General features: G+C 38.9%; 1 protein-coding gene and 1 non-coding gene across 9 annotated transcripts in view; both read right to left on the bottom strand.

Annotated features, from left to right (window-relative positions):
• The window catches only part of ESRP2 (epithelial splicing regulatory protein 2), a 46,376-nt gene extending 40,820 nt beyond the window's left edge, over positions 1 to 5,556 (bottom strand). For 3 of the 7 annotated variants that reach the window (XM_039558216.1, XM_039558221.1, XM_039558222.1), the window contains exons 1-3: positions 2,330 to 2,478; positions 1,902 to 2,054; positions 885 to 1,013 (exon numbers count right to left, since the gene is read on the bottom strand). In XM_039558216.1, coding sequence (XP_039414150.1) covers positions 885 to 1,013; positions 1,902 to 2,036 — 264 coding nt within the window. In that variant the 5' untranslated portion in view covers positions 2,037 to 2,054; positions 2,330 to 2,478. Of the gene's footprint in view, positions 1 to 884; positions 1,014 to 1,901; positions 2,055 to 2,329; positions 2,480 to 2,885; positions 2,955 to 3,859; positions 3,979 to 5,254 lie in introns of those variants that run through there. The other 4 variants (XM_039558220.1, XM_039558218.1, XM_039558217.1 and 1 more) reach the window with 3 other exon arrangements.
• Positions 5,557 to 5,784: 228 nt separating this feature from the next.
• LOC104687483 overlaps positions 5,785 to 15,686 on the bottom strand; it is a 47,557-nt gene continuing 37,655 nt past the window's right edge. Inside the window, exons 7-9 of one of the 2 annotated variants that reach the window (XR_005602884.1) lie at positions 13,743 to 13,867; positions 11,407 to 11,648; positions 5,785 to 8,526 (exon numbers count right to left, since the gene is read on the bottom strand). This is a non-coding gene — a transcript (uncharacterized LOC104687483). Of the gene's footprint in view, positions 11,649 to 13,742; positions 13,868 to 15,686 lie in introns of both variants that reach the window. The other variant, XR_005602885.1, reaches the window with a different exon arrangement.

Below are 15,686 nucleotides of genomic sequence, written 5' to 3'. Positions count from 1 at the left end.
AAGTTACAGCAACACAAACCTGTTCTACTGCCTAAGCAAGTTTCTTGCTGAAACACACCTACAAATGATTCAGACAAGGTGTGGAAAGCCAGGTTTATATATTACACAAAAATGCACTATTGTATTTTTCCATTCAAGCCCATTTCGTGTACAGAAAGGACAGTCAAAGCAAGCACACTTTAGGGAACTGCATTATCTATACACACTATTTGCACTAAATTTTTTGAAGTAACTTAAGTCCTCTTGAGCTGTAGGTATCATACAAATTTATAGATTTACTGTCTCAGTGTGATATTAAATGAGCCAAAGAGCAAACCTACAGAAATCAGAAAAAAATAAAACCAAATCACTTTGTAATCCACTAATTAGGCTCATCTGGAAAAGAGTGATACACAACAATCATATCTGATGTTACATGAAAGATTTTGAAGATTTCAGCTGACTTTAGGAATAGCAAATGAAAAAAAGTTTTTTAATACACATTAGAGCATTGAACCTGTAGACTGGAATGTACCATGTGAAGTTCGAAAATTTGATTAACACTGCTTTATTAAGCAGTACTTTTACTAGCCTACTCTTTTAAAGCTTAAGAGAATCCTAGAATAAAAGTAGACCCATCAAAACAACCAGAAGTCAGATCTTCCAAACACTTATAGCATCACCTCAAACAACTCTGGTATTGTACATAACTGTTTCAGAATTATGGTGTTCCCATTTCAAATGGTTCAGGTACCTTTTGGGTTAGCTTAAAAACAAGCATGAAAACTTGCTAGTGATTTCAAAATGAAAGACAAAATTAAAGTCCGTTTCCTTTTTCAAATCCATTAAATCTCCTTCACAGGCTTCACCCTGAAGAGCTCCTGCTCCCAAAAGCAGCACCTCACCTGTTGAAGAACCCGGTCCAGTGGTTCAGCTTTGCCCAGTCCCTCTGGTGTTAAGCCACTGACTTCGCGACACTGGTCACTTAAGTCCAAGTTGTCTGCTTTCACCAGGGATTTGTGTAGTGTCCCTACCTAAAAACATTTAAGAAATTATGGGCAAAAGTGAGGAACAATCGAATTAGCTCTTTACAGCAATGTGTTGAGACTGCAGAAAAATCAGAAAGGTGCAGTATCACCTCCCGATAAACGCCAGGAGAAAACGCATTTGTCTATTTCACAAATCGAAACCTTTGGCTGCGGTTTCTCTCCCTCCCACCCCGGAGAGCCACGCTCTCAGCTTCGGAGTATCCGAGCCCATTTTCAGGGAAGGCCTTTTGCAGTTAGCACCCACTTTTGCGGGAGTTAACTGCAAAGGGAAGATCACTTAATATTAAGGCAGTTTCATGAATCCACTAATGAAATTGATAGTCCTGTTTGTTTTATCAAAGCCCTTCATGTCTAGGGGGTTATTTATGATAGGACTTTCGGGGAGAAAAAAGATTAGAGGTGACTTTTAGATTGGCATAAAATTAAAAGAAGTCAATATTCTTGTAAAGGTTATCCAAACATTGGTTAAACAAACAAAAAGCAGGCCCAAAGGGTCCAACGGTGACCGTGAGCCGGCTGCCAGGGAAGCGAGCACGCTCGGAGCCACCCGGGGCAGCTTTTTGTTTTAAAGCTTCAAAAGTCCGCAGACATCCTCGAAGCTACACATGATTTAAGGCGGACGGGGCAGTGGGGCGTGGAAGCGGCCAAACTTTCTTTAGAGGTTACTTCTTCCCTGAAGACGGAACAAAAAGGAGCTTCCCGAGCGAGCGCCCCCGGGCAGGGAATGACCCCCGGGCACGGGCCCCGCGCCCTCCCTTCCCTCGGTGCATTTGTGAAATGAACAAACGGCTCCGGGCAGGCGGCGAGTGGCCGGGAGAGCCCGCTCGCCCCGCGCCGGGGAACGCGCCCTCGCCCCGGATATCGAAGCCATACCTTCTTGCTGTGTAGATCCACAACTTGCCACACCAAGAGAATTAGTTCCCTCTCATCCGAACCCAGTTTAGCCCCATATGCACCAGCTGTTGCCCCAAACAACACCACCAAAGAGTCACTGTGCGAAGCCGTCATGACCACAGGGGGAAACAACTACAATCAAAAGCAGAGGTCAAAAAAAAAAAAAAAAAAAGAAAGAAAAAGAGAGAGAAAAAAAAAGCAAAAAAAGCAAAAGAAAGACACACTAACAAACAAACAAAAAAAAACCAACCCAAAATAATCCCATAAGGCTCACCCCCTACCTCCAAGTAATCAAAGGGAAAAGGAGCGAACGAGGAGTCACAATAAAAAGAGGAGAGAAAGAGCTATTTAGGAGATTGAGTGTTTGAGGAAAAAAAACATGGAGAAAGAAAGGCTCCCATCTCTACCTGTTCCCGGTGATCTCCTTCCCGGGGCCGATTGGGAGGTGAAATTAGCAAGCTGTGGGTTTCTTTCCCTCTGACATCATGGCAGAAGCTCAGTCTGGGCTTGGGTTTTTTTTTTTTTTCTCTCTCTCTTTTTTTTTTTTCCTTCCCTCTTCCCCTTCCCCTCTCCTGAGTTACCTGCCCTTGGTGCAGCTCATGTGACTCTAGTCAATCTCCCAAAGGGACAAGGCCATTGGGCCTCTGGAAAAGGTGTAGGAGGGACGGAGGGAGAATCAACGCCTGGCTGATCTGGCCTGATTGGTTTTTGAAGGAGATCAGAGGCAAACTCCCTTTCTCTCTTTAATTCTGCCTGCAGGAAGTGCCTGTACCTGCTTTCAGTTCTGCGGGATCCCGCCCGGCGCTGGGTGCGGGCACTACGCGCCCGGCGAGCGGGGCACGCGGGGCTCTGTACGCTCAGACCCGCGCCCGTTTCGGGGGAAAATCTGAACAATGTACGAGTACGGTTGCTAAAACACAATTTATGACTTGGCATTGAATTCCACGACAGAAAAGTCTTTACCTGTTTCTAAGTAATTGCCTTTTGTGCACGTTGCTGTGTGTGTATCGAGCTACCCATGCCGACGTTAATCTGTAACGAAAGCGTAGTATTCCACAGGGATTTTAGGCAGAGAGTACTTTTCAATTTAGGCCCTATTCTTCATATAGTTTGTAAAGGTGGGTCCTAGCAAAACTTTTTTTTTCTTTTTTTTTTTTTTTTGGATTAAGGATGCATCTAGGAAATTTTGCAAAATAGCAATATAAAGCCTTGCATTTTCTACCCTACCTCAATAAAGAACTGTCTCCTGGGCATTAACTGCAGTCCAAGATAGGCAGCTTTTCCCTGCTCCTCTCTCCTGTTTCACTGGTGAGACTTCAATGGGAAATCACCACCTAGTCTAGCTGCTATGAAAACACTCCTGCTCAACAGCAGCAGCAATAATATTTGTAACATCAGGGACTGAGACAATTTTCAGAAATATTGTCAAACTCAAATTGATTTTAAAACAGAAAAGAAGATCAAAAGGCCTCTAAACTCTTTTGAAAGTTATTTTTCCTATTGCCACCACTGATGAGTTACTAGTGATTTTTAAAGGCCAAAGTTGGACTAGTAGTATTTTTTCTTTTGTTTAATTAAGTCTTCAGTTTATACTTCAATATTAGTATTGTGTTGAAATAGAGCTTTTACTGAATGAAAATTGGTGCTGCTAATTGGCTAGTGGTGTCTATCCTGGGAAAATGCAGAGCTGAGCATTTAACTGTGAACATCTGATGGCTTAAATTATTAAATCATATTTTCTCATTTTATTTTAACATTCCAATTTTATAATTGATTAATTATAGCAGTTATTGTGTTCCTCCTTATGGCAAACACTGATTCCCCATGCTAACACCACCAGCAAGACTAATTCCTTTTATTTCAGTGAAAATAAACTACAGTTCAAGGATGCAGTCCAATGTGAAGTATCTTAGAATTCATGTGTTACAAGTATTTACCTGACAGAGGCCATGCAGGAAACTTTGCACAGGTGCATCTCACTGAATATCACGAGACAGTTGTTAAACACCTCTCAGCTCTTGTCTCTGCAGCTCATGCAGCTGCTTGGGAAATCATCCTGAAAATACATTGTTACAGAAAGAGCAAATTCCCAAACAACCAGAGATGAAAACTTTAATCTGTAACATGAATATATTTATATATTTAAAATGTTTTCAGCATTATATTTGCTAGCATTGCTGAATTTATGCCACATCTATATTTTTCTCTGTCAATGCACTTCTAGAAGTCCTTGGTAGAATAAAAACCCATTTCTATTCCTTTTGGTTAGTTACAACCTTTGGATATAGTGGTAATGAAACAGTGTAACAGACTGTTACTGAGTATGGGATGATTCTTATCCCTGAAGTCTGTAATAAGAACCATAAAAATGCATTGACTGCAAGTGTGAGAACTGTTCCTCTTTTCCCAAACTGTTCCTCCCCTCCCAAACTCACATATTTATGGGGGTGTTTGGAGACAGGCAGTGTATGCATAAGTGTAAACACAGATTAAGTGTAAATACAGATTTTAACTGTAGCTATGTTCACAGAAGAAAGTACCCAGCTGTTGCAATTTAGCTGCCCTCATGAGGATGTCACTTTGTAGCCCTAATATGTGAATACCTCATACATAATGGGATTTTAATTAGCAGATCTCTATAGATGATCATACACATGATAAATTCTTGGCCAGGTTGGCACATATGCTCACAGGCTCCAGTTAATCGAAAGAGAGAATGCCAATATGTATGTACTTGTCTTTAGGATTTAAGGTGAAAGAAAAAGGGTTATAATTGACTTAGAGCAATGTGTCAGATTAAAAAAGTCCTCCTCAAATAAATGCCAAAGACCCTTGAAAACTAACTTGAAATCTACACATTGGTGAGCTCAAAAGCTTCTATGCTTTTTACAATTATATTAGCTCATCTCATAAAATGTAGCCTCTCTTCCTAGAAAGCCCATCTGGTTTCTACTTCTAGACTATCTTGACTCATATAATCCTACTATTACTAATTTACCTGACCTATTCTAGCTAAATGAACTTAAAACATATTCTAAAATTTAAAGAAAACCCTTAAATAAATGCTGGCCTTCCTGCAATCACACATTTCAAAGTATCAGATTATGCATCTGGTTCCTCATTCACCTTTTATCCACAACGCTCCCATTTTCTGCCCTGAATTATACCAATGTTATCGATCTAAAAAATATAAAAGAATGATGTCGTATCTCTTAACAGAACAGCAACAGGATCCAGTTCCTGAAAAACATGTGGGACAAGCCCTTGTACACTGAGCATAGAAAGGTTAATTTGTAACCAAGATCTTGCTGAAATAAAGAGTTATTGCTCACCTTTAGCTTTAATCCTGGCAGGCATATTTATAGAGGTGTTTGCTGGTAGGCTCCATGTAATGTAACCGGGTGGAGAAGAAAAGTTTTAAAGATGGACATTCATTGTTATGCAAGCTTAGTACTGTGATTATTTTGTTTCTTATTAATCAAGCAATTAAAACTGGAAAATAGATCATTTTTACAGTTAGATCCCATGAGAACACTGAAGAGAATCATTAAAAGCATTGTGCTTGCAATGGATAAATCTGTAGTGGCATTTTCATTCTTACTATACAGGGAAGGGAAGGGAAGGGAAGGGAAGGGAAGGGAAGGGAAGGGAAGGGAAGGGAAGGGAAGGGAAGGGAAGGGAAGGGAAGGGAAGGGAAGGGAAGGGAAGGGAAGGGAAGGGAAGGGAAGGGAAGGGAAGGGAAGGGAAGGGAAGGGAAGGGAAGGGAAGGGAAGGGAAGGGAAGGGAAGGGAAGGGAAGGGAGAAGAGAAGGGAAGGGAGAAGAGAAGAGAAGAGAAGAGAAGAGAAGAGAAGAGAAGAGAAGAGAAGAGAAGAGAAGAGAAGAGAAGAGAAGAGAAGAGAAGAGAAGAGAAGAAAATCTTTTACATTATTAAAAATTCCTGTGAACTGAATGTCCTGATGACTGAAGTCCTTTTGCTGAAGTCTAATAAAAGGAGTATGAAACTTTGAGACATGAGATCTAGAGTAATATCCTGGCTGCATTTAGATCTACAGAAATACCTCAATTACCTTTCAGGGAACATGGAAGTCAATCTTCTGTTCCAAACTAGTATGATATTGAGAAGTTATTTGTCCTCATGAATATTTTAGTCATCAGTTAAAAGGAGGAAAATGATGATGATATTTAACCCTGTCAGATGGGTTAAAACACCCTGAAAAAAGTGAATTAACTTTGAAGTTGGGTCTAATTTCAATTTCTAATTCTAATTTCTAATTTTTTCTACGATTTTGAGAAACAGAGATATTAAATCGAGTAAGTATGGAGCCTTGGTGTTTCTCTGCACAATAGGGATAGTAGTAAATTCTCTGCATGCCTCAGCATCTCCAAACTGAACTGGCACTGGAAGTAAAAGATCTGTAAGTGATCTGTAAGCAAATGTGAGAAGACATTTAGATTTCATACCCATTCAGTCCTTGGCTCCTGGATTGGATTATAAGATACTGCAGCAATATTTGCTGAAGGAGGAGCTTACTGTAACTCCTGAAACATAAACCCATATGTAAAGAATTTTCTGGCATCCTTTCTTTAACAGCAATGAGTGGGAAAAGGCATGGGAACAAGTGCTTAGCAGTGTTCTTTGATTGCTGTCCAGATGTTTGGAGAAATCTGATTTTTTGGTCTGCCAGGTAGGTCTCCCATGATTACAATGCACTGTAGAAGCCCTGAAATAATTTCCATTGAGATATCCACAAAAGCTCAGCAATCTGTAGAAGAGCTTCAGAACTCTGGTTCTGATGGATTGGTACCCTGCTGCGGATCCAATATTGCTGCTAGCAAGAATTTTCTTGCTAGCAGCAATATTGTATCCACACCCTGCAGATACCAGCACCATCAAGCCACACTGGAAGCATTCACTTAGAATCCTGTATCAGTTGGAATTCCATTTCTGTTGACTTAAAGGTAAATTAAAACATAACATTGGTGACTATAAAGAGAAATAAAAATGAAATTACTTCCCCTATTACTTTACACAGTTTCTCTTCTTTATGGAATGACCATCAATCCAGTGGTTTAATCCTACAAAGGTTTTATACATGCTCAGTTCCCACTGGAGTATTGGTGTGAGCTGTTTAGCCAAATTTCTCCAGATTACATTTATCAGGCTTTTGAAAATCTAAGCATTTACTTTTCTACCAAACTTATGGACAAATCTAACATGCATGCATAGTAGTGTCTTTCATAAATATTATTATAGATTTACATCAAAGTTAACAGTTCATAACAAATAAACTGAATTTCCTTCATTTTTCATTGGAAATAATGCTGTCCTTCAAATAATTGACTAAAGAATTTTCTGGATTTAGAATCACTGAAATGATTGCTGACAGGGAGGGACCTCTGCAAGTCCTCTTGTCCAGAACTGGATTATTGCCAGCACTATGGTGAACCAGCCAGTATTTTGGCCAGCTGTGTCTTGGAAACCTCCATGGATGACACGTTCCAGCGCTGCACTGCGTTGCTGATGAGAAACTTTCTCCTGGTCGCCAATCTGATCTCACTGCTAAATTTTTAAATAATTCACTGCAACTAGTTGAGACAGGATCTTTAAGCCATGTGATACAATTTCTGTTACCTAATGAGATGAATATGCAAGTATTTCCTGACCCTTTCAATCTACCTTATCTGTGATTGAAAATTGACTTTGTGTGAAGCTTTATTGCCCCTACAACCTGCCTAAGAAATTTTCATTGCAATTGGTTACTTTTTTTACTAGCCTCAGGTACAGTATAATATGAGAAAAGAAGTTCAATGGAAAATATTCTTTTTGTGGCAGGTTTTTAAGCAAGACTGATGTTCAGTCTTGGATCAAAACACTTCTGTATACTAACCCATTCTCTCTTTGCCCATTGAAAGGATATAGTAGGGTCAGTGTGGCAGCATTTCCAACAGTAAAAAATTCTCTTTTTAATTGTGAAGTTGATCTAGTGATTTATTTGTTATAGTGAATTATAAAGGAAAAAAAATCCATTGCCACCATCCTTGGTACCATCACTATCACCCCAGTGGAAAGAGTAAAAACATAAATTGGTAACGCAATCCACTGCAATAGCTAAAAGCCAAAATGCTCTCTGTTATTCACTAGTATTTACATGCAATTAAATAGAATCATCTTCTTAATTTATAAACAATAAAATCTAAAATTACACATTTACAGTTCAACAGGATAAAGTTATATCCTCTTGGGGAAAGATCAAGATTTCAACTCCTCATAATGGAAAATGAGAATGACCTGATGTCTACATGAAGCGTTTCATTTGGGCCATTTTGTACTTTATATTTAACAGACCAACTCAGAGGCTTCCAGTCATAAGAGTAGCAAGACAGGAAATTCAGTAGTCCTTTACCCTTTTAGAAAACTTTTGCAACACTCCTTCAAAGAATCAGTGGTATTCAGACTGTCATATTCCCACACATAAATGATTCATACTGTACAATTAGGAAGTTCTCAGAAGTTCACTGAACCACAAAATCACTGAAGTTTTGAAGTGAGAAGTGGCCACTGCCAGCTGGAACATTGGATTCCAGTCACCCAAATCCAGTCACCTTTGCATGTAAACATAAAAAACAAATAGACAACACAAGAAATGTAAAGGCCATTATCTACATCAAAAGATCTGCATGCTCCACATTGCTCTCACTGAGAGTTGATGTAATGTAGCAGTGATGAAAGAACTGATCATCAAATACAAAGGACTGTATACTGGAAGTCCAAGTTATTCAATGAAAAACAACTGTAAAATTTACACAATTAATGATGAATTTATACAGGTTACATCTTCTCAAGCTTTGCTGACAACTGGCTGATACTGGCCTCATGAGATTATCTTGGCAGAAATTACTAATCTCTGTCTGTTTATTCAGATTGTACCACAAACTCTCAGCTGACATAAAAACCTTGATAAAAAAGGAGGGTGTGTTCCTATAATACTCCATTCCCATTTGATTTAGCTGCTCTGATATTTAACCTGTTTTTTCATTAGAATTTAATTAAACTTATTCCACATAGAGATATGCTAATACACTTCTTTTTCTCACCACAGTATAAACAGAAGTAAAATATAAATGCAAAACATAAGCAAAACTTAACCACCTGTTGAAGTAGTTAGGCTTTAAAAACATTTCATCGAAGCATTTTGTATAATAAATTGATGAATGCAATTATGTGCATCCAAACTAGACATGAAAGGATTTATCATTCAATGATTTCCTGATCTTTCATCTTGCTTATGGCTATTTTGCTTCACTTCATTTCTACCAGCAATTGTTACATACCTCAGATCTGACAGGGATTTCAAACACACCCTGTGTCCTATTCTATCCAACGCAAGGATGGGATAATTTGCCCAAAGAAGCAGCAGACCTCTGATACAACTTTTTTTTTGTATTTCTGTTTTCACTGTCCTTTCTTGAAAGTACAAGACTTTAAGGCTGACGCATTGCTACCAGCCTCTAGCAGAACTAATGCCAATTTCTAGGAAGATTAGATGAGTTTATTTTCTACTCTACCATTTGCAGCTTGACAAGACAACTACAGTTTTTGCAAAAAAAAATTAATTTTTTTCTTCAGCATCTCTAGATGCAATTGCTTGCATGGAAGACTAGTTCACATTCAACTGTATTATATAGTTACAATCATGTCATCAAATTCTCACTCAAATAAATTTCCCTGACTTATTCAACAAACGCTCTTCTCACTTTAACCTCTGAGCATGATTAAACAACTACCTTTCTTCCTTTGGCCTGATGTTGGATCTTACACACTGTGGAATATACAGTGGAAATAGGATAGAAGTAGTGTCCTTACAGATACATCTGGCTGATACAGGAGAATGATATGGTTTCCTGAGAAGAAACATTCTCAAAGAAACATACTGCACAGTCAGTAAATATATTCAGACAGAAAGAGGACAGGTATACCTAGATGATTCCTTTTGGCATACTGTAGAAATTTTAAATTTAAGACTCCGTATGATGCAATTCAGTGCATTTTATCACTTAACAGCTATAGAATTGCTTTATAAGCACAGATAATAACTAAGCACATGGCAAGCAGGTGCAATTCCCTTCCCAGCAAGTTGGAGTTGTGATAATATACCCTGACAGAGCTGTTTCATAAGTGCCAGTACCACCTCACCTCCTTTCCATAACCCTCTCCTAATGTGGCACACCCTTGTTTGACAGGAAATGTCACCTTGTGTTCAGTCATTCCTTGTTTTCTCCAAGTAATTATTTCAATCATGGTGTGACACAGTTAACATACATTAAGATTTTGCCTTTTCTACACTGAAATACATGGTGGTGAGGAAAAGAAAAAGAGCCCTGGGGCACACAATAGGAAGCTGCCTCGCACATTCTGGGAGTGGCTCTGCAGTGACTTGAGTGAACGCACCAATAATGCTCAGGCTCTGGGTGAAGTAGATGTCTAGGACATAACTTTAACTTTTAATTACTCCTTTCCATACTCTAGTGCTCTGCTTTGTGTGAGCAGGGAATCTGAGGGGTCCATCTGCTCCTCTATTCTCTAAAGCGGAGTCATTACCTCATTTGGTTCAGTTATCCTGGCAAAAACAAGGCAGTGACTCATGGGAATGGGCAAACAAGAGGGGTACTTTTGCCTGATAGTGTCATGAATGCGTGGCTTTAGGGCACATGAAGCTTTTCTAGGGCCAGTTCCCGCTGAAAACCTGCAGCCTCACTAAGGGCAGTCAGGCCGGCTGTCGCTGTCACACATGAGTCACGATGGGCAGCATTTTACACCTTTATATGGACATTAGATGTAAGACTGTGAGGCCAGGTCTTCCTGTCTCTCAAAACTCTGGATTACATTCTATCTATGCAGGAATCCCTGTCAGAGGAGGTATAGAACATCAAGTTTTTGATAAATTTATGTGCAAATTTCTCCTTTTCCCACGCACATCTTGCAAAAATGACTTTAAAAAACATTTTGTATTTTGCACGGTTATCAAAAGTGCAAGATTTATCCATCCAAACCTTGTGAATCTGTTTGGTTTGGGGGAACAAGGTGGAGTCCACCACCTTCATTCAAAGATTGGCTGCTTTAATCAAAGAGATGTGAACAGCTTGCATTCTCAACTTTTGATTTCCACAAAGCCTGTTTGTTTTACTTAAGGCTAGCAGCCCCTGTTGCCAAGGAATTGCTAGGGAGCTAAGCCACACCTTTATGAACACACTTAGCACTTCCTGCTCTGTGCAGCCTTAAAAGCAGTCTCCTCTACTCCAGAGAGATAATTGGAGGTTAAAAAACCATCAACAGCTACATCTTAAGATCTTGCCTGGCTGGCAAAGCCACCTGTCTTTATGCCCTTGTTAAAAAGTTCACACAAGGTCTTGGGGAAGTGTTTACCATGAGATATATTTTTCAGAAGAATTCGATGTTTGTGATGGTGATAATATGTTTCTTACCCTTTCATCTGTTTGAATCCAGAGCTTCCATTGGTGCCTGCTTTGTGACTAGAAGAAAATGAATTGGTGGGTTCCTCTGAAATCCCTCTGGGCTGGTACAGATGCTGTAGGCTGACTGGTAGCTCCAGCACACAGGGTAAGGGTTCATTATTTGTAATATATGTAAACAACCCTCTCGGTGCTCTGAGGCAGCATCATGGTATAATTGCTAGATCACTTACATCCTCCTTTTTCTGCTTCATCTGTAATTTAAATTTTTATATAAAAGGATTTGTCAGTCCTGTTGATGCTCAGTATTTACATCAATCTCAGGAAGCTGTATTTGCTGTTTGTTTGGGGGTTTTACCATAGTTTACTTAAAGAAACAAAATTTAAACACACACACATTCAGTACTGTAAAACAAATCTAAGCACAGAACTCACTGCTGAAACTTAGTCTAAAAATGCCTAAAGCACACCGAATACTCATATCAGAAACCTTCTTACTGATGAATCAGTCCCACCATTTCATAGATTTCCCCCTTTATTCTTTCCTTCTGATGCAGAATATAAAACTATCTTTTGTTTTATTGTCACTGCATACTGCAAATGGGACTTCAGGTTACCACTAAACATTTCTTAGAATTTTTGTGACATGTTACAAACGACAGCAGCTTCTAAGACTTGGGTGGATAGCAGTGATGATTAATAAGATGGTAACTGGTGCAGCAGTGAGGTGGAGTAGGTGTGAGTAATTGTATTCTGTGGGAACTTAATCAGAACCCTCTGGTTCATGGGCATGAAAGTATTTTCTATTCCTAGCATTTATAAGAAAGGACAGAAAATCAACAGCATTTTAGTGCAAATTTCCTTCAGGATTTCTATACAGAGGAAAATACAGGCAATAATAGAAAACTACAAATTTGGAATCAGTTACTTCATTGCCACTTTTGTTTTTCTGAGAATGAAATCTGCAATGCACATTAGAATGCTGTAGACTCAAATGCAATGGGAAATGATTCTCTCTTACAGACTTAAAACTTGTTGCACAGGCCTAAAAGCACTACAGGGGACAGACAATGCATTTGAGGATGCAGCTTCATTGCTTTGAAGGGACACCATTCTCCACAATATATTATTGGGGGCAGAGAAGGAGATTGTGAGCATACACACAATGAAACAAAACTAGTGGATGTAAAATAACAGCCAGTTTCATTTACTTGCACAGTTTATCTATAGTAGCAACCAAAGCCCCAGTAGGCAAACAGCCTGGGCAACTGGTGTGGAAGAATGGATTCCACAGCTTTGCAAGGATTTCATGTGAAGCAATACCCTCTTACTGGGATTAGTTGCCTTACTCAAGATCAGGCTCAAAGGGATTTACAAAACAACTATACACCCTTATTCAGAGTCATACAGTAACTTCTTCATTGTTGTGTAGACAATATGCTGTGTAAGAGAGACTTGTTTTTTCTCTTATGTAGAAGAGAAAACACCCCTTCCTTAGAAAAATCATAGGGGACTGGTAATATGGGGATTAAGCAGGCAGGATTACACAGTCTCAGCTGAAAAAAAATAGTGTATGATAACTGACAAAAAGTGTTAAGTCCCTTTCAGGAAAAGGGATTATTAAGCCAACAGTTCTGCAAGTCAGGCCCACAGTTCCTGGTTCTTGGGCAACAAATATTAATTATCAAATGCTGCTATTTAACATAAAATGTGTTCTCTTCAGTCTTCATTTGCCTTTCTACAATACAATCAAGGCTAGATGACAAAAAGTATTTGTCACATTTCAACAGGGAACTTGGTTTGGCATTGGGCACGATGGTTTGTACAATGGTTTAGGAATACTGACGGAAAGGATGTCCACTGGAATGCTCTTAAACTCATAAAACCAGAGTCACTACCTTTACATGAAACAAGAAAATGTATGTATCAAGATGTTGTAATGTATCAAGAAAAATTAGTATGGGGACGAAACACTAAGGAGTTTATTTGATCTACTGTCCTTGAGTGAGACAAAAGACAGTAATTTCAAAAGCACTGTTTATACATGAAGGAAAATCAGAGCTCAGGTATCTGTTTGTTTAGTTTCTTTAGCCCGTCAGAGAATAAAGACATAGACTGTTTGAATTGCTTCAATTACTTCAACATCAAATTTCAAAGAATCAAACCACAAAAGTTCAGTTTCCTAATCTATTTCCTCAATAAAAATACATCTTTCAAACAAGGCAACATTAACATTTGGGTAGCAAGCTCATCAAAACACATGATCCCACATTACAGACAAATATGGATGTATATCTATATGCACATATACATAACTCCCTTGTTACATATTCATTTCCTTTTCTCACCTTTGTGTTCCCTCAGAGTTTTCAAGTTTGGGCCAAAGGCATATACTTGATCTGTTCTCGTTTAGCATTTCTGACTTCTTTTATCTTCTTTTAGTTCATATTTTTCTATCCTTTCTCTCAAGCATCTGAAAATGCAGAACATTAGCTGAGTATATAGCAATGCAGAATAATCAAATGTCTGTAGAGATCACAGGTTTCCCACAATAGTATTACAAGTATAAATTGAATACATATTTCACACATCATTCACAACATAGTTATTACTGTCTCCCCCTGCTCCCCAGTGAAAGGAAGCAACACTTCAAAGAAAAACTATCTCAGTAGTGTGAAATTCACATCTGCTGTAAGGCCATTATGCACCTAATTTCACATTTGATTTGAGTGTGACTCTATCACTTTCCTACCAGCAGTACATACGACCTTTTTTAGGAATGACTGCATAGGAGAAACATGCTCCTTCCACATAAAGTGATTCTTTATGATACCTTTCCTCCACCCCTCCCAGCAATGCCTTCATGTTTAAGCAGCTTCACTCTGAAGTTACTATAGCTCTGCAACTGTTGCTCATTGTGTAGCCCTTAATAATTGCTTTCCATTTGGATAATGCTGTTGTCATATACTCTGCATAAGGCTACACCTTAAACACCTAATAAAATGAAGTTCATGTCAGAACAGCAAGGATTACTCCTGAACTGCTTGACTCAATGCAATTTTTTCATACGTTGGTTATGAATAACAAGTATTGCATAGGAGGGGTGTATCAGCTCTTCTCTTTTTCTCATCACTCCTTGCTCTGTGTACACACACACCAACATATGGCCACAGCTGCAGTTCATGTGCCTCAGTTTGATATCCTTGATATAACAAAAGCCATGACGGGCAGAAGTTTCTCTGAGGATTCAGAAATTCAGGATATTTGTTCCTATTTGAAAATAGCATGAAATTGTATTTTAGCCATAATTCAGAAGACATCTTCTCAACAGGGCCTTTGAAAAGGGATGAGGATATGCTGCCACTGATGAAGAACACACAAACCAGTTCTGTGTATATCAAGTCAACTCCAGTATCAGGCTTTAGTCCAAAGCTGGTTCATGACTGAATTTTTCCTAGGGCATGCAAAGATTCTAAATGTGATATAAACTGCATTCCTGCAAAAGATTTCTTAGCATTTGTCCAGTTTCTCAAGAAGTTTCACTGGGACATGACAGGTATCAGATGTGAGGGCAGCATTCAGCACAGAGCTAACTTGTTGCCTTCAAGTTCAACAATGCTTCCTGTTAACCAGGCTCAATAGAAGTCAGCAAATAAAAGACTCCCCTGGGCCTTGTAAAAATTCATTTACTAGTCCCGAGTAGAACATGGGTGAATTTCTGTTGAAAGTTAAAGCTAAAGCTTTATTGTCATTATTTTATATATAAATTAGCCATATTATACCTCCTTTACCCTGGATCCATTCTGAATAAAAAATGCCTTGCTAGTGTCATATTAAATGTAACCTACTCCTTTGCAATATTTAGATGCATTCTATTCCACCACAGAAAGCTATGCAGTGATTGCAGGTTTTAAGGTTTGTTACATTTGCCTTCATTTTCATTTTGAACATTCCAAAACTGTGTCCTTTGCCCACTGCTAAAGGGTAGAATTATATTGGAATGGAACATAACTGTCATTTAATCTCTGGAAGGCCACACACTGGCTTAGGTATGCAGTCAAATATGCTCTAGAAGGCTGCATTTCTGTTCAGTTTTCTGTGTAACTATGAACCTCTTTTATGAGCTGCTCTACAAGATGGGAGTGACAGTCTCCCACAGCAGTGCTCTGCAGTTACTGCTTCACCTTCAAATCAAATGGTGGTTATCAACTGAACCAACGTCTCATACTGAATTTTCTCTTCTGTACTCATTCAAAAAATAATCCTAATTTGTATGTTGTTCAAGAAATAGT

This window comes from Corvus cornix, chromosome 11 (assembly GCF_000738735.6).
Source record: "Corvus cornix cornix isolate S_Up_H32 chromosome 11, ASM73873v5, whole genome shotgun sequence".
In the NCBI taxonomy this organism is placed as follows: domain Eukaryota; kingdom Metazoa; phylum Chordata; class Aves; order Passeriformes; family Corvidae; genus Corvus; species Corvus cornix.
This window is presented reverse-complemented; position numbering and strand designations above follow the sequence as displayed.